General features: G+C 39.8%; 1 protein-coding gene across 6 annotated transcripts in view; it reads right to left on the bottom strand.

Annotated features, from left to right (window-relative positions):
- The window catches only part of PARD3B (par-3 family cell polarity regulator beta), a 761176-nt gene that overhangs the window by 301729 nt on the left and 434180 nt on the right, over nucleotides 1-25267 (bottom strand). For 4 of the 6 annotated variants that reach the window (XM_019553770.1, XM_019553768.1, XM_019553773.1 and 1 more), the window contains exons 12-15: nucleotides 23262-23447; nucleotides 13485-13655; nucleotides 6889-7018; nucleotides 1357-1462 (exon numbers count right to left, since the gene is read on the bottom strand). In XM_019553770.1, coding sequence (XP_019409315.1) covers nucleotides 1357-1462; nucleotides 6889-7018; nucleotides 13485-13655; nucleotides 23262-23447 — 593 coding nt within the window. The remainder of the gene's footprint in view (nucleotides 1-1356; nucleotides 1463-6888; nucleotides 7019-13484; nucleotides 13656-23261; nucleotides 23448-25267) is intronic. The other 2 variants (XM_019553769.1, XM_019553771.1) reach the window with 2 other exon arrangements.

Here is a 25267-nt window from a genome sequence, read left to right as displayed (position 1 = left end):
AGTAATTAAAACTTTCACAATATAAATGTATTTTCCCCTCCAGTTGTTTGCAGTCATGCATCTTAAATTAATCTTTAATTCTCAAGATTCTTTTGTGAGATTTAGCACTTCAATTCACATGTATTCATTTTATACCTATATTACCCCCCACCCCGATTGTTAACAATGATAACTTCTATTTATATAAATTATTTAGATCTGATTTTATTTAACAGAAGGAGGAACTATCCAAGAACCAACAGTGCTGTTTTTTCAGTGTTTTTTCACTACAGTCCACTATTGTTGCAGACAAGGTTCATAAGTAGAACTATATAAGAGGACATTTCATTCACTTATACTAGTTTGTTTGCATGGCTTCCTTGGATAGGTTTGAAAAAAGGGAACATCACTTTAAAGAGATAAAACAAACTCTAATAAAATTTGATTAAATTAAGTAAAACAGAAGGAAAAAATTAGAAGATTCTATATGTGCATGATGAATATAAGATTGCAGAAAAAACGTGTGATACCATATTATTTGATCTTTTGATATTCTATTTTCAGAATGAGAATACTGCACATTGAAACAAATGTTGTGCTGACTTATGCCTTATGCTTTCCCAATGAAGTCAGTGGTATAGCACAGTTTTTAACCGACTATATTTATTGTTTACTTTATTTCAGTCAGAAGTTTGCAGTACTAATGCCAAGCTTCTCACGTTTATTCAGCAAATAATAGCTTTCAAGTTCCATCAGCATATTTTGCAATGACCAGGACAGTTCTCAAAATATCTCAAAGGCTTTGCTCCATGAATTAACTACTTACAAAAATCACCTTTAAAAATGTGTTTTGTATTCAAATTACACAGAGTTTTTCTTTGCTACACCTTTTTGCCTCAAAGTGATACACAGCAAATTTCAAGTATTCTCATGAAAAATACTCTCCCATTTAAGGCTGACAATCAATAAACAGTTTGTGACACTTGGAATCAGAGAAGCAGTTATTAGGATTTAAGACCTAGTGCATCACACGTAAAACTCACTAGTATGCAACTTTTCAACCAGTCTAATTTTATTAGATTATTATTTAAATTCTGTACTACTTTATAAGCCAAACAATGTGCAAATTATTGCAGCCCAGGCTTCACCAGCAGTAAGTGCACTACACTTTGAGAACTAGTGAAGTAGACAAAATATTAAACTTTAAAATAACGGTTAATATTAAAGAAATATTAACTTGACCATAACTATTGCAGCACAAATTCTATATCCATTTGCATACCTAACAACAGCAATTTTTAATCAATTAGAGCTGTCATCAAAATGATAAGTGGTTAAGGTCTAGGCATACATAATAAAATAGCTATATATCCAAACCTATGGTTATAATCTTCAGTAAGTAGTTCCTCAGTAGGGTGTGGTGGCAGAGGTGGTGGAACTTCGTTCTCAGCATTGCCATGATCAGACATAGGGAGATCTGAAACTAACAACGGGTTAAACAAACTGTAGTAGCAAGTATATTCCGCCAGTTCACTGATCAATAAACTGGACCGGAAGGCCTGAAGCAATCCTGAAGTGAGTCACAAATTATTCAAATCCCTAAACTAACTAAACTAGAATTAAAATCACACCAAGCAGAAAATATACCCCTTGGGATTTCTTGAAGAGCTGATTTGCAGATTTGCACATGCATAATTAAAGATAAATACAGTGAAACTTTGCTTATAGTGGAGTGAAAGTCCCCAACTGCTTTAATGTATTTGAATGGATTTTCACTCCCTTCCATACAGAATTAACTTAACTACCAATAGGTTAAACTAGTTTAATTCTTGTCCTGTGAAACATTTATCACCTTCCAGATATATCTGATGAGCGTTGCATTCCTATGACTATTTTTTCCCTGTCTTTCCCTATTCTTAGTCCCTCCTGCAAAAACCTAATTCTTCTGTAACGCCAGTAAAGCAAATCAATCTATATAGAAATAAATTTGGCCCCAGATGACGGTAAAGGTAGTCATACTACTTCATGGTAGTGCCATAATCTGCAGGGCAACTAAAAATACATTTTTCTGAAAACAAAAGTTTCACTTTCATGAAAACAGATCAAAACAATGTTCTCTTCATTCAAGAAAAACATACAGAACGATATAATCATCCTCATCAAGGAGCTGGAGCCAGAGTTATTCCAAGGTCATGACTGTTTTTCTTTTTTTCTTTCCACCCTTAACTTAACCATCCCTTCTTTGACACATGCTGCTTTCTCCTACTTGCTGGCAACTTTATTTATTGGAAACCCTAGATCTTAGTTTTACTCCTGCCTTCTACCATTCACACTTTTGCCATAACTCATATTATGCAATCTCATTCTCTTCTCCCCCTGTATGCTACTGTCTCTCTTTTTTTCATTAGCAAGGCCCTCTTGGTGTCTTTACATGGGCTCCGAGGAGAAGAAGGCTCCAAGAGTCACTCTAATTAAAGTGCCCAGGTCTTGTATATTCAGCATCCCAAGGTTCAAAATGGTGGCAGGAGTGCTTTAAGTAAAGCTCATCGAACAGGCTTTAGTTAAAGTGACACCGCCGCAATTTTGAAGTGTGGGGATGCTGAACACATAAGATGCAGAGGCTGCTGGAGTACACCAAGTTGTACACTCCAGTAGACTTCATTAATAGAGTCTGATCCAACAGCGCGTTGGAGCAGCATCCCTGTATGTCTACAGGCACCCTCTGGTTTCATCTACAACGCCACCAGCACCTTATTACTTTTCTCACAAGTCATCTTCTCATCTCCATATCAGTGTCTTTACCTTCTCCTCCTCACTTGTGGCCCACAGATCTCAAAGACACTTAAGACATTTATAAAGCTCCTCTCAAGAGAAAAAATAAAGTCAAACTGTCCAGAGTTATTCAAGGAAACAGGTTGAAAAGGCAAGAGCCTATGCAGAGAGAGTCTACATGAGTTGGAACCCCTAAACCAGTGGTCTCCAAAATGGGATGCGGAAGACGATCCATTGGGGTGTGGGAAGAAAATATTAAAACTTCTATTTATATCTATAGGGGTGCATGATCAAAAAAGTTTGGAGACCACTGCCCTATACTAATAGCAAGAGTATGGTAAACTCTAAAGCAAATAGACTCGTCTACACACTGGTTTACTCCTTTAAAATCTTAATTCTCTTAAATGCTTTAGTTCTAAATAAGTAAACTTTGGGTTTAAAAAGGCTGTCTAGTGACTGCTTACCAGAAGGGACCTTCAGTATTGCAGACAATTAAGATGGGACTTAGTGAAGTGGGGCCAAGTATGAGAAGGAAGAGTTACCTGACTCCACCCCAACAGAGAGGTCACAGATGAAGGCCCAAGGAGGAGGCTAACAGGGGCAAAAGGTGTAATTATCCTGGTAACTGGGACAGTTAGACTTTCAAATTTTAATCCGTTTAGAGCAAGAAATGCTTCTTTGTTCTTAAACGATATGCCAACTTGTGACAGCATGCAACATTTTAAAAATAAGGAATCAGTAAGTTTCCAATCAATTAATCTTTCCATGAATGTATAATGTTATGCTTGTAAATGTAGATACTTGTATAGTCCCTGAAGATTCAGCTTGCTAAGCTATTGAAGAGATCTTTTATCATAACTCCACCTCTTTACCAGAGAGATGATATCAATCCCCCTACAACCCTGACACTTTTTTGAAAATAAAGGAACTTCTGATGAAGCAGATTCCAGTAACCATTCAGCACCAGAAATTTAAAGCTATTGGCAGTGAAGTACTATTTCTCGAAGAGGTTGTTCTAAAAATGCAGTTTCTGTGCAACAGCTTGGCAGGAAAAAAAAGTGAGGACCTGTAGGTTACAAGTATAAGTCATCAAAAAATAGGCTGAACATTGTCATTTCGATACTGGGTTTTAAAAAAGGCCCCCTTTTAAAAAAAAAAGGCCGCTTTTATTGAAATACCCACAGGCAAGCCAAAATATAATGCTTTGGCTACAACAGCTTTCCTCTACACATCATATTTTGTCTTGCTCAAGTATAATAAAAGAGAACCTTTAAAAAAAAAAAAAAAAAAAAAGCTAGCATTTGTTGAACTTTTAGAAGATTCTTAAGTATAGAGCAATGACTAGTAATGGAACCAAAAATGTGACATTTTATTAAACATAATTAAACTCCTGGCATTAAATGTTTGTATTTGTTACAGCACAGTAATAACAGATAATAATAATAATGCATTATTATTGTTACTGATGTTGTCATTTTTATTATTCCTACTATTATTCCTTCTACTACACCTAAAGGACTGAGATCCCAATCGGCAAGTCACTGTACAGATACACAGCAAAAGCCCGTCCCCAGTTCTAGATTTTCTTCAGTTTAGGCAGACACAGAAAACAAATTTCAAGTTTGTAACTGGGCCTCCCTGTGGGGGTCCAGGGTCCCACCAATGCAGATGTCACTGAAGGATTATAACTATCACAACAAGTATTTGTAACAAATGATCCGAAGGTGCAAAGAGAGGCAACACTATTAGAGACATGTGTTTACATAAAGTGTAGGCAGACAAAGTTCTTCGGGTCAATGTAAAATAGTTAGAAAAATTGACCTTTGCAAGCTTTTGGGTATAAACACCCTACTTCAGGCACAGGGAGAGTTTGTTGCTGCTCTGTTTCCATTCCACCCAGAAGAGCACACCAAGCAGCAACAAACCCTCCCTGTGCCTAAAAGGTGTTTGTACGCAAAAGTTTACAAAGAACATTTTTTCCAACTATTTAGTTGGTCTAATAAAAAATATCACATTTACCCAACTAACTTCATCTGCCTATGTCCTTAGACCAACATGGCTAAACCAACAACAACCCTAATACATAAACTAACTATTTCTGTTGTAAAACTCAAATGACAAATACAACTCTTTTACCACACTGTTTTAGGCCAAATTTTCTTTTAAGATCTGCATAGAGCACTGACTTTCAACCAGGGTGTTGTGAGATCCTTTTAAGGGTGCCACATGGTGCTACTCAATATTAGCACTGTCAGATGTGTTAATACCTATGCATCATTCACAAGATAAACCCAGAGATTTTAAATAGGAATCCAGAGTGCCAAAGACAGTGTGACCATTTGTAGTTTTTCTGAGTTCTCTGCAACAAAAGAATTGCTCTATTACTTTTCTGTGATCAAAAAGGAGTGAAAGCTAAGAGTTAGCCCTTATTGAGGGATGTCTTGAGTGTAAAAAGGTTGAAAATAACTTGCATAGAGTTCTGATCCCAGAGACCCATCCGATGCATTTACTGTCCTAAGCACAGATTTGTTTGTCTTCTCATCTCCTATTTTACCATACAATTAAGTTGTTAAAATGTGGAACTCATAGTACACAGGAAATTATCTTTGTTTTTCAATAATATTTAGAGATCTTGCCCCCCCTCTTGGCTCCAAACTCTCCATCCATTCTCAGGCTATCGTCTTTTGTCTAAACACCAGGAACAGCTCTTTGTCTCTCATGTCCCATGATACTGGTATCTTTTCAACATCCTATAGGGATTGTCCTTCCCAAGCCATTGCTGTCGTCTTTCTCCTCCTCTGTCTTTAACTCAAAAATGTAGAAACAAACAAAATGTGCAGAACATGACTGCTGCTATTATCCCTCAGAGAATACTGATCTTTTTTGGTCACTTTTTTCTACGTGGGAGGGGTAGAGATGTCTCCTGGGCAGCTGAAAGCTTTGTTAAGCAAAAGCATTTCCTCCTCCCTTCAGTTGTGCCATCTTACGCAATGGCTATCTCTATAGGGTAGGCCAACAATGGTGACATTTCTCATTCTTGCAGAACTCTTGATGGGAGTTCCACACATATAAGGGTACAGAACAGCAAAGTTGGGATCTGACTTGCTCATGTGAGGAAAGTCTACCTATTAAACTTTAAATTAATTTAACATGCTTAAAACTAAACCTGCAGTTTTTACTCAAGCAAAATTGCCACTGAAATCAATACAAATCCTTGAATATAATGGAAAGTTCTGCTTGAGTTTTACAGGCATGGATTCTGAGTTCAAAGGAACATATTGCCTTCAATTATGAGCAGTCCACACATTGTTCATGGCAGTTAGAAGATTATTCTTTCTATTCTATTATTCTATAATACGTTTACCTAGAAAGCTGGATAAAATCATGCAAATTCAGACTACAGTACCATCATTCATCTACATAAAAACTTAAGTTTCCCTGATTCAGAGAGGTACTTCAGCAATTTAAAAACATGAGCAGTCCCATTAAATAGATGAGATAACCAATGGGATGAATTCAAAAGCTTGCATAAGCACCTTGCTGACTCAGAGTCCTGTGTGGTAGGTAATGGGAGAAGGTAAGGGAGAAGAGTAAAATTTAATGTTGAGATTTTAGCTGAATATTTACACACTAGTTTCTGAATGGCAACACCCTACATTCCCAAATTTCAAGTCTTTGTCATAACTATCTTGAAAATTTAAAGGCTGTTTCTGGCGTTTAAAAATATTTCAGTCTTAAACTAAATTAGTAATTCTTGTAAACTATTACATTACAACATATATTATATTTGATTATAAACTGGGACATACAATCTAAACCATTTGATTTTTTTAAATCACTGATGCTCATTAAAGACCTATAGAAAATAAACATTTTGACTATATATTTTGCACTTATTATTTGTTTTTTATCCAACCTTACGTGTTGGGGCAGCGAGTTAAAAACTGTTACTTAAACTGGAATTTGTGCCAGGAATCTAATTCACAACTTCTGAGTCAGCTCTCCCACCCTCTCTGGATCCTCATGCTTCAAAGTAACAGTCTGCACTTACTCTAATTAACTGTTTTTCTAGTTGATGAGGGTTTATGAAAACAAAAAAGCACTTTTTTGGCAGGAAGAAGGATGTACACTACATACCTTTTAGTCTTTCCTGGGGACTGCAAGTTACAAATTGCTGGTGGACAGTATCATTGCGCCTGGAGATAGCTATAAAATTATGACTGCCCTCAAAAGCTGGTTTTTGAAAAACTCCATGGTCTGAGCGCTCCTAAGAAGAAACAGAACCACATATTTTAGTATAAAAAAAATACAGTGTGAAGGAGAAGTCATCACTAAATTATGCTGTATTTGTGCATTATATCTAAGGTTTTTGTTGCACATTATTAATGCTCAAAGCCAAAACATGAAAGATGCCTTCAGAATGATCATCAATTATTGTTGACCATGAAACAGGAGATTGTTACTACTACACAAATAATAATCAAGGCTGATTAGCAGAAAAGAGGACTTTCTTTTCTGACCCACAACTGGCTCTACTTAATTCCTCCATCTGGGAGGGCAGCTTGTGGCATTGTCAACACAAGAACGCAGGCAATGCCAATGGTATTTCTTTGCCAGCCAGCTGGTTCCCTTCTTTCAGAGACTGAGCACATATGCTCCAACAGTCACACTCTGGAGCAGCTTTGTAAGTAAGGTTTTATAATTCCTAAGCCCAGGACTTCTGGCTAGCAACTAAATAAACTTCAGCCAAACCTCCAGTCTGTCTTAATTTTCATACCCTCCGACCCTCCAGCAACTCCAGCATTCATACGGCAACTCCTAAATTATTCTCTGGAGCAACTGCTTGAAAGAAAAAAACCCACTATTTCTCAACCTGAGGAATCCTTCCCCAAGCATTTTTATATAGCTAACATAAAGGGAAAATCTAAAGTAAGCAAAGTACAGTATTTTGTCTAACTGCTATTCGGTAGAATTATATTCTGATAATTGATTCTTTGTGATTCCCTATCAGATTTTTAGAGACTTCCATGTGGAGTCTGCTTTTCATGTCTGCATTTTTGTGAGGCAGGAGATCTCATCTCCAAGGCTTTATTTTTAAGTCAGAATATATAGATACAGATATTGATATAGATAAAAGTATATAGATATAGATACACAGTATTTTAGTATAAATGTAGCTGGTTTGCATATCAATTGAATAGAAAACGTACGTCTTTACCCTGGCATTTTAAAGTTTTAGAACATCAGGGAAGAGGTCAAGGTACAACATCATAGGGTGTGGTGGTATTCTTGGAAGAGTCTTGGAAGATACTACAGCAACTGATTTTTGAGTGCTGTGCTTGATACTGAAAGAAATGTCAGTAACATGCCCAGGTTTAAACAGCATTCCTGGTTCGGGAGCATAATGCTTGCATAACTCTTAGTGTCTTATAAGGCAAAAGTTTCCAAGCAAGATACAGTAGTAGCCAAGAGCCATCTCAATTCAGTTTTGATCAATTTTGAGAGCTTAATTGTGACAACACAGAGGCAAATATAAATCAAGTCTCATAAGCTCCTTTCTTCTTTCAACAGCCATTAGACAAATAACACATTTGATTAATGTTTTCCTCTCCTCATTATATTCAGAGCCAGTTAAATAGAATATTCACATGGTTAACCATTGTGTGTGCCTTTTCTGTAACAGAAATCTAAGTTATACAGTGAAGATTTAACACTTATTGCTTATTCCTCGGGAACTAAATGTGTTATCTTCTGTAAGTATATTACTGGTTAAATTAAGCCCAGCATTGAGACAGACTAGTACTAAATTAAAGACTGTTACCCAGTAGGTAAGGCAGACTTAAATTAACAACAACAACAGAAAGAAGAATCTGCTTTTCCAGCTCTTTGATAAATGACACAATCGATATCCCAACAACTGATCAGTAACCGGCCTAATTAGAGTATTCAGCTTGTAAAACAGAGCTGTCATGGAAGGCCTCCATTAGTGTCCTGGCCAATAAAAAAATAATGGATTTTTAAACATATTCTGCTTCTACCAAGTGGGATGCAGCAGGCAGGAAGCATTTGGGGGAAAGGAAAGAATGGCCATTGCCCATTTTGCTGTAGTCTCCAGCCTCAAATGGAATTACAATTGAACCTTGAGCACATCCTATAAGAATTAATTTCTGTTTAAAATGAATTTGATTCAATCAAGAGCTCATTATGTATTCTTCACAGGGCACGAGTCAGAATTGTTTACATGTTTCATACATCCGAGTAATATATAAAACTATATACTTGGCTATGAAAAGCAGCTTCTTGTATTTTTATTATATCAATCTGAGATTAAATTGTAGGTTTTTTGCCAAATTTTACTTTTTAAATAAAAAAACTAGCAGTGGTGAGACTTCTTTCCAGCTTTCATTTTAAATGGGTTATAATTTATACCTCATCAGATAACCATGTTATTTCTACATTAGGTACAGAACACTAAAGGTAATGGCAGCTGTCTCAATTTGCTTCTTAAAATTTTAAGAATACCAGTTCTATGTAATACTATAACTTCTCTGCTGGTGGCACCATTACAGTCTTAAAAGTACAATGGGCCATTAAAGAGTCTCTGTCTTCTTAGGGAAAAGGAAAGCAAGTGCAATTTTCCCCATCTCACAGGCTATCTGCAGAAGACAATCATTTTGAGAAATAACTTCCCAGTACAGTTAAAGTATAAAATTGAGTAAGTATTTCTTCTAAACATACTTTTCAATTGATGCAGGATAGCGGTAAATTGAGTCAAAATATAATTAACAAATTGAAATCTACTATAAAGAACTAACTATTCACATTATAAGAAACTGCACTTTCTCTCTTATACTTTACTTGCCCAAGCAGATGCAGACAATAGTCTCAATACATTAAATGTTTAAGCAAAATTTTATCTTAATAGGCAATTACATGAAAAACAGAATTCCCTTTGAGTCCTATAATATGATTTAATACAGGCTCAGCTTGGGTTTTTCATTTTAGTTCTTAAGCATGCAGTTTTATCTATTTCTTATGAACAATCACATATATTGCAAATCTCATATAATAGTTATTAAAAAATGAAACTCAAAATGTGTTTAGACCAGCACCACTGGAAGCCAGAAGTAGACAACATATTTCAACACATGAATAGTGAAGTTATACACATACAACTCCACAAAAGACATCAGAGGACTATAAGCTGATCTGAGTAAGGCCTAGTGCACAGACATTTCAAACATCCTTCTACTGCAAACTCTTAGTATTTTGCTTAAATTTTGTATTTATTGAACTAAAACAGGTTCTGTCACCTATGGGAGACCCCTTTTTTGTGACCAAGCCAAATAAATTCATTTTTGCTTTCCCAAAACTTTGCTAGTTAAAAGCGACAAAAAATTTAGGAAATTCGAAGAACATTCAGATATGGAAAAAATGAGGCAAGTGATAGACAATACTGATTACTGAGGCTGCCAAAATTCTGTAGGAATGTTGAGTAACCTGAGTCATCTTTACTACAACCTGTTAACTCATTGAGCAGGGCATAGTGAAAACTGCATTTGTGAAGGCACCTCTATCTAATCCCATATTTATAAAGCCCATCATCTATTGCTGTTATAAAAGAAGACTATGGTATGAAAACTGTCACCAAACTTTGGGGATATTAATTTTGGGGGGGTTAATTTGGGAGATACGTTAAACTGACCTAATGTCAAATTCCTACTCTTTGAATTCAGATGAGGCCATATTATTGGAGGGAAGGAGCTGTGTTCTGTGTTCGTGTGTTTTATTCAGATCTCTTTGGAGATGACCAACAGCTGAACAAACTGGAACAACAAATCTAGAAATACAGGTAAATATTAAAGAAGGTGTGTTCATTTTGGGCTACCACCTCATCAAGGAAGGCTGATGGTGCTCACGTTTTCCTAAGGCCAGTCCAAAGAAGGAAAGACTAAGGTACCATGGTTGTTCCAGCCTGATTCACAGAAAGTCCGCTTGCATGAGACATTAATCAGAGAAGACATCATTTGTCCCCTTGCAAACTGCAGTCCTGGGTCTGATGCTCCAAAGACCATGCAAGCTAAAGCTTAACTTTTTTCTTCTTTCTATATATTGTTATATCAGAGATGCCTGCCTACTTATTTTTCTACTAGCAAACTGCCCATCAAGAATGCCTGGGGGGACAGAGCACCAACATTCACCTCCCCACGTTGCCACTGCTTCCCGGGTGCAATGGGGGAAGCTTGTAAGTGGCTGCTGCCATTGCCAGCTACTGTCCTACATTGCTGCCACATCCTGTCCAGCCACGCGCCACCTGCCCTTTCTGCATCTGGCCCCATGTCACCCTGCCCCATGTCTGGTCCCGCACCACCCTCTGGCACCCATTCTGCATCCAGCCCTGCACTATCCTTCTTCCCCCGCTGTGTCTGGCCCCACACTACCCCGTCCCACCCTGCTCTGCATCCGTCTGGCCCGCTCTGCCAGAGCCCTTCTTGACGAGCATTCTAGATGCAGCACTGGCTGGAGCCATGCCCCCCAAGAGCATTACAGAAAGACACACAGACAGAAGAACTAGGCCCTTTATATATATATAGAATATTACTTTTTAAAGGTGTGAAAGAGTATGAGTGTGTGGTTAAGGGACAGTGCATGCATATTTAAATTCATAGCAAATTTTGCTTTAAACTACTCTATTTTATCCAAGTTCATAAAAATATGTTTGCATAAAACTAATATGACAGAAATAATTTTGTATTGACATACATATGCAAAATAAGTGTTAACTGTGTAAGTCACTCAAATGGTAATCTTGAAGGCTCTATCTGCCATGTGAAAAAGGTGGAAGGCAGGATATTAGGGGTGTGTGAAGCTTTGGTTCCTGATTCAATTTGGAGGAGATTTGGCCCAATTCGGCAGCCGAATCTCCGAATCCAAATCAAATCGGGAGACCAATTAAAAGGTCCAAATTGATTTGAAGCCTCTGAACCATGGGGGGACCCCTAGCAGGCCTCATCCCCTGCCTGCTCCCTCAGATCCCCTAAGCGCCCCCTGACCCTCACCCATTCTCCCAGCCCCATCAATGGCTGCCCCACCCAGCCCTGGTTCCCAGCACTAAAAAAAAAAAAAGCCCTGAACTCATCAGCTGCTGCAGCAGCCATTGGGCTCATACCAGAGCCCCCCCATTTAGCGGGAATTGCCCCCCCCAACTGGCAGAAGCCAGTGAATGCAGGGCTCTTTTTTTTTTAAGTGCCAGGATTGTGGGGCTGGGTGGGCCAACCATTGATAGGGCTGGGAGAGAGAGTGGAGGATGGGGCCTGTTTGATTCAGCTGAATTGATTCAGGACAGTGATTCAAATCACCAAATCGAATCACTGATCCCTGAATCCGCCGAATCTGAATCCGAAGTCAATACTAGCCACTTCACAGAGGTTTACAGGATACGTTACCTGGGTTTCTGAATAATCTTCGATGAAAACCAGTTTTACATTGCATAATTTGATGACAATCTTGCTTGTGTTTATTGGATGATCTGATCAAATGTTAATATTATTGTTAATTTATTAACTGATTTGAACCAATATGAATACAGATCTAACCTCTCTTTCAATAATGTAACAAGAGTCACCAAGTTCTTGAATCACCATGGCCACATCCACGCATGTAGGCATGTACAATTTATGGTGCCACAAACTGCATGTGTTGCATGTTAAACTGTGCATGGTGCTGATAATTTGCAGTGTGGGGGGCAAAATTTGCTACTGGAATTTCTTGGTAGCAAAAAAACCAACTAACTAACCAACCAAACAAAAAACCAGGGGGAAAAAGTGGCACAAAGCATGCAAAAATAGCAAGGCCGCAATGAACACAGAGATGGGGGAGCCCCTGCACTGAGGTACACTGTGCCCCAGCCAGCGCCACTCCATGGCTGGCTGAGACAGTGTGCCTCAAGATGGGGGAGCAGGCAGTCCTGGCCTAGCTTCTCTCATCTCCGTGTATCTCAGCCCAGGGCTACCTGCTCCCCCATCTCTGCATGCTGCTCCCTGGCTGGCTGGGGTGCAGGGTGCCTCACCTTGGGGGCTTGGCAGCACACAGAGATGAGGGAGCAGGTAGCCTTGGGCTGCCTTCTCCCATTGCCACGTGCTGCTCCCCAGCTGGCTGGGACACAGGGTGCCTCAGCACAAGGGCTGCTTGCCCGCTACCTTGCACTGAGGCACCCTGTGCACCAGCAAGCCCTATCCTGCAGCACATACAGCCCAGCCAGGAGCTGGGAGGAGCTGGGCACAAGCACTGCCTACAGTGGGACAATGTGTCCCACAATAAAGGGCACATGAATGGGTGTGCTCTGCCACACAAGGCAGAGGAACAAATTTGTGCCACCACTACTTGTGCTGCTGCAAGTACATGCCCCTGCTCATTTGGACATGACTCATGAGTCTCCAACCCTAGAAGGTTGAAGGTACTCCCAGGTGATAAATTTGCAAGTCACCTAGGTCTGCTTCCAAATTCACATGCCAGTACTTAAACCAGAGATAAAAATCTAAATATTCCAAAACGTAAAATGCTTCCAAGTTTTTAAAAGGACAGAGATAGATATTCAGATGAAATAGAAATACATATATATTTTAAAAGTGACAGCTGAAGAACAACCTCCATGACTTTTATTAATAGAGTTGTGTGTACAAGTCTCAGCTCAACACAAGGAATCTAACTCATGAATAATTTTCTTCGATCACCTCCATCTGTCTCTCCAGTCTCCTGAGGACTACCAACTGGATCATCCCACGAATGTTCCCTTCCATAGACATGGAACGCCTTAATGTCTCCATGGCTTCATGGTTTGATTTCCCCAGAAGAGATTCCCCATTCACTGCAATCAGCTGGTCATTTTTCCGCAGACGGCCATCCTGCGTGAAGCAAAAATAGTAAAGGACCAGTATGTGGGACACAATATCCAGGAAAAATAGATGCAATCAAGCATTTCTTTTTTAAAAGCTAAATTCAACACCCTGTAAACATTGAGATGTTCTAAAAATCCTGTGTGGCACTGGTTGGCCAATATTTGCTTTTTAATCGCACTGTTTTTGAAAAACAGTTAATGAAGTATAAATGCTACTCTGTTGCACAGGCACTCTACACTATAATTTGTATGAGTCCCAAACTGAAAAATCAGAATATCAGCTGTAAGTTAGAACATATGAACCACATTTGTTAATATCTCTGATGTGCAACAAAATATGAATCTTGCAGCTTATCTAAAGTATTGTGCATCTGTTTGCAGGATCTATTAAGAAATATATACAGTTGCACAAATTATTCAGTCTCATACATGTACTGGTGCTGATATTGCCACAATACTTATGCCACCCTATAAGAAATATTCTCAATTCAGAATGGTCATGAAGACATAAACATCCATATTTCAATTAAAAGCTTTTCATCTATAATTTTAACAGTGAAACTGTTGCCAACAGCAAAATTGAGGTTGTGCCATCTTAGAGTGGTTTGTGTTTTTTGAAGAAAGCTATTTGCTTTCATTGCCAGGATTAACTGACAGTTGTGGACATAATACAATTGTGCACACTGTTATTTTCTGGGTTTAGCAGGCCAATTCCTGTATTTATTAATAACTGTGACTGGTTCTTTTTCATATATGCATGCATCACAGAGCTCTTTCTCCTTAAAAATTATAGAAAGATAGAAATAAACTTTGTTTATTAAGAGGTGAAAGTTTCTTTTAGAGCTTCCTCATTTTACAATTATCAAGTTGTATCAGACCTTTGAAAGAAGGAAGAAAAAGGGTATGAAATGGGGAAGAGATGAATGAATAGCAGGAAAGGAAATGGACTAGAAAAAACATTATCTTGCTTAAAATGATTTTGATTCAATCATAGGCTCATTATGTATTCTTCATAAGGCACTCGTCAGAATTGTTTACGTATCTCATATATCTGAGTAATCCAAAATATATATACTTTTCAATTCTTATTTTTTCTATCAGAATGATGTTCAATTAACTCTTCTAGTATTGCTGCCAAGTCTAACTAAATGATTTGTGCTTAAGTGACTTAGAGTTGTGGTGACAAACCGGTTTTTCTTAGGTACTGCTTTTACTGGCACTGGGGATCATCACTGTTGCCACAGCAGCACATGAATAGTAAGCAGTGCCATAGGATTAAAAGAAACAGCAAAGGCCAGAAAAGGAAAACAAACAGGGAGGGGAAAGATGATAAAGGAAAGGATTGGAAGATGAGTCAAATAATGAGGGAGGGTAAAGAGATAGGAAATAACAGTACCATTTATGCGGAAGATTCTGAGAAAAACAAACTACTATTTCAACGTAACCTTTCATACAGCCAAAGAAATTATGTTAACCCCACTCTTCCACTGCATGCAGAAACAGTGGCTTAGGATATGTGAAAGAAAAGAGAGAGAGAAGAGTTAAGATTGTTGGATAGGGAATTTTATTACTTGCACATCACTCACAATTCCTTTGTGAATAAAATTCACTGAAATGAATAAAGTCATTCATTGCAGTGGGAGTTGGTGGAAAGATTTGCTTTTTGTGAGCCTCTGTAAAATGTCAAAAATCTTAAAGAGTCCCTCATATCCTCCATCTAAAATTCCACTGCCCTATGATGAACTTTCCCCCCATTTTGTGAATAAATTCTCCTGCTTAAAGATCTGTTAAACTACTAGCAAAAGTATGTTCAAGTATGCACAAGAGTTTTTTAAGTATACCTTGGCACAACACTATTAAAAATACAGAGTTATCATCATAAGGGTCACCTACCTACCAGTGGATTTAAAGCCTTCATAACTTTCCTGTTTTAGAAGCTTGCCTTGTCATTCTTTCTGTTTTCTGTTTAAAATGTCTTTAATTGTTTCTGTATTTGTATGATGTCAGTTCTTAAAAGCTCTTTGGACCACTTTAAAATGCTCAACTTAAATGCAAAACTCACGAGAAAAAACAAAGCAGGCCAATATCCTTTACAATCACAACAACTAAAACACCTCGCCACTGTTAACAACTGGAAGACAAGCTGAACACTGTTTTTGGAGGGGATTGGAAGTTATTTAGTACAAAGTTTTTCTGTGATTTTGAAGACTGGAAAAAATCTTCAGACTCAGATTTGCATATCATTGGTGTTATGGCCCACACTAGTACCCACACATCCAAGATAATTCACTTGGCTCAATGTAAGCTAAGTGATTGTTTCAACAGGGTAAGTGGACAGGCGTTAATTCTACCAGGAGAAACTTTCCTGAAAGTGACATCTTCTGGGTTGGAGATGGTATATTGTTGTCCTAGAATTGCCATTTTTTGTGGGAGAGAAACCATGTGAACATTTATAAGCTCATGGTTACAGGGAATCCCAGTGGGGAAGCAAAGCAAGAAGTAAATTCCACCAAATCCTTGGCTGCAAGGTACTTAGTTTTTTAATTCTACTAATGATCATAGAATTATATCCCTCTAATGGAGTTTCCCATCAAAAGAACAATCTAGACATCCCCTTGGCATACTCACCATTTCCTCCTCGACTCAATATGGACCTCTTAATGGCATTCAATACAGTCAATTTTGGTTCCTGGCCATCCCATTCAATGAACTGTCATTCATATTTGGTCCTTTAGAAATTAGACTTGGGCCTAACTGTGCTAGTAGTGCTGCATGTTCATATAGGGAGAAAGAGTCTCTCCCTCTTTGTGTAAAGTTTATAGCAGTGGTTCTGCTAGATTTCTTTTTGGTGATGTATTTGTGAGGACCACAATAAAGTGTTCTGCCAGAATGTCATAATGCAACCTAAATTAAAAACAGTGAAATTACAGAATGTGGTGATACATGTCCAGTGATCACTTTAGAAACTCCAGTTCAGATGAAAGGTGTTATTACTAAAATCGTATAATATTTGGAAATAGCTATTATAGCAGAAGATTAAAAAAAACCCACAAGAAAGGAGGTAGATGTGGGACATAAAGGTACTAGATTCTCATTACGATTATAAAGACATTTTTTATTTCACCATTTTGTGGCAATCAGGTGCCACAAAAATTTCATCTTGAACAGGGGTGGGCAATTATTTTGGGCAGAGGGCCGCTTACTGAGTTTTGGCAAGCCATCAAGGGTCGCATGACAGGCAGCCCAGGGCAGATGAATAATAATTTTCTAAATATTTTAGGGGCCCCACAGGCCAGATAGAATGGCCTGGCGAGCCTCATCTGGCCCTCACGCTGCATTTTGCCCACCCCGATCTTGAACATATACTCCCATTTTCCATTTCAGAAATTATCTGAAGATCTTAAAAAAAATTCCCTTAATTTTTCACAATTTGTATTACAGGACTTCTTTGAGGCTTGCTAAAACTAAGGGCAGTAGTGTGAAGCCCATGTGCTGAAATTTTGAAATAACTGAAAAATGCTGGCCTGTCTTCAGACCCTTTATACATGGAGTATAACAGATAATGGCAGCCAACCAAAATGTTTGCATTTTATACATAAATGTATACATTCCTTTCATTCTCAAAAACAGAGATTGATGAAAGAAGATTTTAAACTCTGGTGCATTAAAAACATTCGGTCACTATAAGAAGGATTGTAGGATTACATCTATTGCAATGCTTAGACAAATGTGCTGGTTTTCTTCTACCAGTTGTGGTCTGTAGAAGGGTAAGAAATAATCTGATGGCTTCAAGCTGATCTGCAAACTCTGAATCCATGAGATTCAAAATAAACTGTAATCATATGGGAAAAGATGGTTTTCCAAAATTGTAACATCTAATAATATAACTAATAAGACCATGGAGTTGAGTCATCTCTCCTGTGGGGCTCTTCACAGATCTGGAAATTTGGCAGTGGGGGAGTGATGGCAACTAGCTACCACTGCTACTCCACCACCAAATTTCCAAGTCCTGTGGGCCAGATGACATGGTCCCATGTGCTGGATTGAGTCACCAGGCAGGGCCCAGGCCCCAGTTCTCCAGTATGTGGAGCAGGGGGTGGGTGTGTAGGGCAGAGAGGGTGGGGTGTAAGTCAGGGGGCATGAAGCAGCCCCTTGCAGGGTGGAACTCTGCCAGCCTGCAAGGAAAAAGCCATGGTTTCCCACATTTTTCTCCATTAAAGGAGAATCTGTTTTGAAAGTTTTTCGTGACCCTTTCATATATTCTTGTGATCCACTTTTGGGTCACAAATCACAGGTTGAGAAATGCTGACTTAGGTGACTATTGCCATACTTACACAGGAAGCTTAATTTGTACATCCTACTCTCTCTCAGATGCCTGGTCTAAGGCTAAGGCTGTGCTGGGTTGCCAAATACAAGAACAGTAGTAAACATTTTCAGACACCCAACCACCTGTGTTTCCTTTTGGCTAGCTTAAATGCTCCCTTGCTCAGCTGCTGTCTGTTGTTAATCCCAGCCCTAGGTAGCTAACTCTCCCCTCCACTGTATGGAAAATTTAGATGCCTAACTCAACAGCCATGATTTTCACCCCAGAAGCCAGTCTCTGCTTAGGGAGCACCAATCTCAAGTGGCCTTTTCCCAGCTATTCCTTGACATGGGCAGTGCAGTGATACAATGAAGTTGTTACCACTGTTGTGCATGCCAGAAACATATTGTAAGAGCAGCAATGTTGGAAGCCCCTGGAGTGGTTTCCCCATTGCTTTTCCAACTTTGGCATATGCACGCGGGAATGGGTGGGCAGGTTGTGCTTTGGATACTGTTTGGGGCTCAGTTACACAGAGTCAAACTGTTACTGATTAAAATCTACGAAAATCCTACAGAATTCAACTACAATTCACTTATCCCTTCAGTACTCCCTTATATAGTGATTTCTCATCCCCAAGGTACTGTGGGAAGCAACCAGATGTGGGCGGAGAAACCAAAATAAACATAAGCAGTGGCCCTAGAATGAAAGATAGTATGTGTATTTCTCACCTTATGTTCTTTATAGTTTCACCCTCCACAAACGGAAATATACTGTGATAAACAACAGAAGTAGAAAGAGTTGGTGCAGGAAATACGAAGAATGTGAAAAGAACTATTATGTTTTTACATTTTTAAATATCTGTTATGTACTCCTAATTACACCTGTACTCTCATGCTATAAAATATTAATAATAAAAAAATGCTGTAAACCCTCACAATTACAAACTAGAATGTAAAGTTAAGAGGGGACAGCAGCAAGCTGCTGCAGCAAGCAGCTGGCTATTGCACCAGAGGAGGGCAGGCTGGCTATCAAGCCCAAGTGGAAACCCCTGTGTGTAGCTGGGGATCCACATGCTGGGCTTTGGGGCATAAGCAGGGGGTCCGCCCCAAGAAAAAAAGGCTGCTAAAGACCAACAGGCAGGCACCTGAGCCACCCTAGGGCACTGGGGTGAGAGGCCTCCAAGGGAGGTATAGCTTGCAGGCAACCTTAACCCTGAATGAGGAAAACTTTTAGTTTATGAAGCAGCTTCTTTGCATTTATGTTATGTTTTGAGCTTGAGACTGGAGGACCAGGTTGTGGCTATGGGGAAGCCATGGAGCACATGGAAGGGTGCCTGGTGGGGCACTCAGTGGCAGGCAGCCTAGCTTAGGGATCAGGGACCAGAGGGATGAGGCAGTTAAGAGCAACCTGGCCCGGGATCAGGAACCCAGAGGACCAAGGCTGGGACGGTGAGAGCAGTCTGGCCTGGGGGAGGGACCCCAAGGCCTGAGGGCTGGCCCAGAGCATGTGATGGGCACTAGGGGTTCAGAGCACACACGTGCAAGATGGGGCTGAGGCCCAGAAGCCAAGGTCTGGGGCAGTGGACCTAGATTGCAAGGTGCAGCCAAAATAAAAAGGCCAGGGCTGGGAAGGCTGAGGTTCAGGACCTGAGAGTGGAAAGGGTCCAAAGCTGCACTGGGCCATAAGGTCCCCTTCAAATGAACACCAACAAACATCTGTGAGGCATGGGCATGGCTACAGGGGAGGACAGAGGCCACGAATCTAGCCCATAATGCAACTAGTGCCTTGAGGCACCAGTAGGGGCAGAGGGCCATAATTTTGGGCCTGAGGTGCAAGGCTGGAGCCAGACAGGTACAAGAGATACCAGCTGGCCAAAATGAACCAGGGCTCACTCTGGGACCCTGAGGCAGCCTCCCATAACATCACAACAGTACTGCAGCATTGCACTGGTCGTGCCTGCCACTTTAAGACCATCAGGCAGGCTGTGGAGCAACTGGCCGGTGGGTTCAAGCCCAACTATGTAGTCACTTGACTGCAGGGGGCCACCTGATTGGAGGACAGCTGGGTATAAGTTCAGACCCTGGGAGCAGGGCTGGCAGTTACATCTGGGGAGCTGGAGAAGTAATATTGCCCACCCTGAAGACTGCAGCTCCTGTAACACCCAGAGATTTAGGGTAAGAACTATGGGGATGGAGGAGGTTCCTTTTCGTACTGGGCAAGACTTGAAACTGCATCCTGCTGGAGCTGGTTAATGTGGTGGTACTGGTAGCGGCGGGGAAGCCTCAAAGAAATGCCACATGTGGGCCACTCCAGGGGAAAGTGAGGATGGGGCACTGGAAAGCCTCAGCTCCCCACTGCCTTGTGGGTTACCCAATGGAGGGGGAAAGGCTAGGGGAGCACACACTGACAGAAAAGCACTATGGGGCCAAGGGTTCACTGGGAGGGACCTGAGGCCTGAAGGGCGAGAGGCCCAGAGAGGGACATGAGGCTTGAGGGGTGAGAGGTCCAGAGAGGAGCCAGGTCCAGAGAGGTCCAGTGTCGGGCCTGAAGCCTACAGACAGGGAAGTGTGGCCCAGTGAGGGGTCAGAGGATGAAGTGTGGCCCAGTGAGGGACCAAGGGTCTAAGGCACCAAGTGGGGCTTGAGGCCTGTGTGGCCAGAGGCCAATTGTGGCCCAGTGAGGGGCCGGGGGAGTAGCATGGAATATAGGATGCCATCTGCAATGCATGGGACATGGTGTAGGGATGGCTCAGAGCTGTGTGACTGACCCAGTATACCAGGGCTGCAAATGGGGCAGTCTCCTGCATTATAGATCCATTTACATCAAGTTGTGGCAGGTCACTGCAGGGGCAGACTGCCCTAAAACAGGGGGTGGGGGGTGGGATGTATGTTTTCTGGTGCCCGGAGACCCCCCTGTTACAAGTACCTCCTTGTTACAAGGTGTGGCAGAAAAGGAAAAGGGAAGGTTCCCTGAGGAGCTGGAGCAGGGAGGTAGGAGTTGCATGGCCACCAGGGGGCTTCATGGCCACACTTGGGACGTGACCCTGCTATAGAAGGCTGGAAGAAAAACACTCATCTCACTGGTAAAGGAGGTAGGACGCAAGGGAAAAGTTCTGATGTTTGGAATCCCAACAATGAAGCCACAGGAAATAAAAACTTCCTTTCCTGCTCATTTGGTTTTAGTCCTATTACAATTTTTCCCTTTTCTATGGAAAGGTAAATAAAGGCAATTAAGTGTTAACCACGCACATAAAAGGTAACACCTTGCTTACTACCATCTGCCATTTAAACATCAGCTATAAATATGTGATCGTGTAATTTTTCATGTTGTGAACTGCCTTATTCAGCAGACTGAATCAGAAGATGGATTTACATGAAATAAATTAAAAATATTTGTACAGAAAACAGAGTGGTTAGGAGCTGCTGAGAGAGTACAAAGAAAAGAGTTACCAATAGATTTGTTTTTAATTTGAAGAAAGTTATTTCTATTTAAGTTTTATTTGAAATATTGAGAATGAATATATTTTCTAAACACGAACAAGTCCTTGAGTACTTTTTAAACATTAAGACAAACAAGAGCCCTTCCTTTTATGAAAGATCTGACCAAGTCACAATGTTGTGATATAGCAGGTTACAATCAACTCAGCAATAATTGCTAGCTTCTATTCTACAGACATCAACCTGAGCTAAGCCATGTTTTTCTATATTACCAATAATATTTTGATTTCATGACAATTTTTTTTTAATTCCAGCACAAATTAAACACATCATCCTTCACAGCATAGGACTGCTGAAATTTTATTGTTTTAAATGTGAAATAAATTTGTCATTTCAGCCTCTTTGTGCTGCTTCACAGATCTACGGGTCACCTCTACAACTCTGGAAAGAATGAAATCAGTGGAGAGAAAACACTACATTTTTTTTTTTTTGCTTCACAGAATGCAACAGAGCCCTGAATTTTCACAATGAGCTCGTGTTGAGTCCTAGATCATGTGAGGGAGGCAGTTTCCCCACTTGACAATTCCATCATACTCTACATTGCGTCTCCTTACTGTAACAGTGAAAATGTTTTCCAGAGGTCTGCACCATGGAGTTCCCTTCTGACTGACCTTGCTAGATAAGAGAGACCCGGGTACTCTGTGGTATAATTTGACAAGTCTAGAGGAGGCTGAAAGATTTAGAGGCAAAAGGCAACAGGGAGTTCTCAGCTTCGTAAGTCAGAGATAACCAGAGGCAGTAATGTAACAAGCAATGGGTGCCCAGGGCACCAGCCTCAAATATCCATTTTGAGAGGGTACAAGAATGGCAGCTATCAGCACCGTCATCCCACTGCCACAGCTAGCCCCTGCTTCTGTCTGTTCCACCCAGGGTGCGGAGCCTCACTGATATGCAGTGGACAGGGACATGGAAAGGGACAGGGTGACATAAAAAGGAGTGAGAGGGGGCAGTGGTAGAGCATAAAGGACAGTGAGAAAAACTTTTTTTTCCATGTTGGAAATTCTAAGCTTGTCAAATTTAGCATTTTAATTAATATTCCTACCCTACCCTCTTCCTTTCCTCAGAGTCCATAGTTATACATCATTCTAAATATATGTATCTCAAATACAGAAATCTGCCAGCAAGAGAGACCTACTGCAGTCACCACTGCTGCTATGATATGCCTCATGACATCTGTTTAAGCTTGGTCATCCTCTTTCAATTCTTACACATCGGGCCTATTTAAAACTTTTCCTGTTAAACACACAGGGGAAAATCTCATACCAAAATGGCAAACATACAGTTAAATCAGCTCAGGAGCATTTTCTATCAGCGTATTTATTAAAATTAAGGAAATCATTAATCTCAGTTCATGTGTTCTACTCTCTTCAACATCCACAGAAACCTCAAGTCTAAGACAAAGGGTAGAATTTCCAAAAGTGCCTATATGAATAAGGAAATCTAAATCATATTCATTTAGACATGTTCAAAAATTTTAATCAAAGTGAATTTCACTCCCTCGGTTTCACTCAAAATAGTCATAATTCTACCATCATTTAAAAAGTTTTTTTTAAACAACGGTATGCAGTTGGTAAAATCTCTTTATCGAGTCAAGCAGCATTTGAGTCACCTTAACTATAGAGTCAACATTTGTGGATTAAAAGTTTATGTCTATTATTTCATATATTATCTTGAGAGAGAGGAATACTGTTATTAGAACAGCACTCTATTGCAAGTGACAAACGTTCCTCAAAAAGACGCCTAAATGAACCAAAATCAAACTGCATATATCTCGATGTAACGATTACCAAGAACTAATGCAATTCTACCATACCTTAAAAGCAGCTCCTCCATGGATTACTGATTTGATGAAAATCCCAAGGTCAGCCCCAGTCTCTCGAGATTTGTTGCCTTTTAAACTCACACCAAGTCCTGCAGAACCAGAGTCATTCAGAGGGATCTCAAATGTCAGCTGTTCTGTGGTTTCCGGTGAAAGAACACTACAGTTGGGCTCTCCTTTCTGTTGGAGAAATTGAAGATGAATGTAATGGTGAAAAAAAGGGAATATATATACACATAGCCCATTCTACATTTCCTGAATAACATAATTGTTTTGATATCCTTATGTAGCTAAAAATAGTCTTGTCAATAATAATCATTACTATTAATAACAACTATAACAATAACAACAACAACAACAACAACAATAATAATGATGAATAACTTCTGGATACTGCAGCATGGCAGGTGGCTGACACATGGTCACATGATTACATGCACTATTTTTTAAAAAAATACTTAATCAATATGCCTATTTAGAAAAGAAGTAGAAATACTTCAACATCAGGTCAGGTATAGCACCCTCTATTTTAAATGTATATAAATACCTACACAAATAGCTTATATCAAGGGTAAACACCTTTCAGTATGAGTGGCACAAGTGGCCTGGGTAGCTTGTGTAAGTGGCACATGAGAGATCAGGGAGGACAGGCCACACAGCAGGAAGCAGAAGGCAGAGTAGAAAGCAGAAAAGCAGTTTAAGCAGAATAAGGGGATTGGAGTGGTACTTGGGAAGGGTACATGGCCAAATTGTGGCACACCTGCCAGAATGTCTGGCCCTCTTTGGCTTACATAAACTATTGTGGATTTTAATGATAGCTGCCCAGTTAAATCTGAAAAATTATATGCTTGCACAATTATTATACCCTTAGAATTTATCAACATGAAGAAATTACCCATAAACAAAGTAAGAGATCAAGGTGGAATAACTATTCTGTATTAATTTTCCTATTCAGTCTTATTCAACAGTAAAAGTCTGCCCTTTTTTGATTAAATTACTCCATTAAATTTTGGTTTGCTAAGGTGGTTGCTTGTGAGGTTATAACAACATCTGATGAAGTGAACTTGGGTTCACGAGAGCTTGTGCTCTCTCTAGATATTGTATTTAGTTAGTCTATAAAGGTACAAATCTACCTTGCCTTCTGTAATGTTATCAAGACAGGCACTCAAAAGTTATGAAATTCCAGAAAAAATGTTCTTTCCCAGATTAACAAACAACCATCACCACCACAACAACAAAAACCCAATGCACAAAAAAAAAAAAATCAAATCCAACTATAATTACTCCAACTTGATTAATTTAAACTGTAAAATCATCCTGTTATTAGGGAGTAACAGTAGCCACACACAGTTAGTGCAGAATAGCCACTGCATTTTAAATTCATAGTTTACCTTGTTCGCAATCATGTACCTGTGGATACAAGCCCCTAAAGTAATCACCAGAGTATGTTTTCTGTTTGAACATATTTTAGCGTTTGCAGTAGTGTAAGAAACAACATTAAAAGAAAACATAAATAAATACAAATAGTATATATTGGAGGAAAACACCACTTATATAAAAAAGATTATTAAATTTAGCATTTTTCAAAGGCATTCAATCAAAGTGTTCTAATAAACTGCAGAATGGACACCACACAGAAGGGGTGTGTGGATTTCCAGTACTGTTTTGATAATGTTCCTCCAACATAATTTGGAGGGAATATCTCTGTAGATAGGATACAATTTATACCCCAAACCTTGCACTACTGGATGATTTATCAATTAAGTGCTAATGGCAGAGGCAGGAGGCAGGAGGGGGGGCAAAGGGAGAAGAAGGTTCTACCCAATTACAACCAACCTACTGCCTTCTTAAAATCCATATTTCATAGATTTCATAGACTTTCATAGACATCAGGGCTGGAAGGGACCTCGCGAGATCATCGAGTCCAGCCCCCTGCCCAAAGGACAGGAAGTCAGCTGGGGTCATAGGATCCCAGCAAGATAAGCATCCAATTTACTCTT

Source organism: Crocodylus porosus, unplaced genomic scaffold (genome assembly GCF_001723895.1).
Source record: "Crocodylus porosus isolate Cpor-Errol unplaced genomic scaffold, CroPor_comp1, whole genome shotgun sequence".
NCBI lineage: Eukaryota > Metazoa > Chordata > Crocodylia > Crocodylidae > Crocodylus > Crocodylus porosus.
This window is presented reverse-complemented; position numbering and strand designations above follow the sequence as displayed.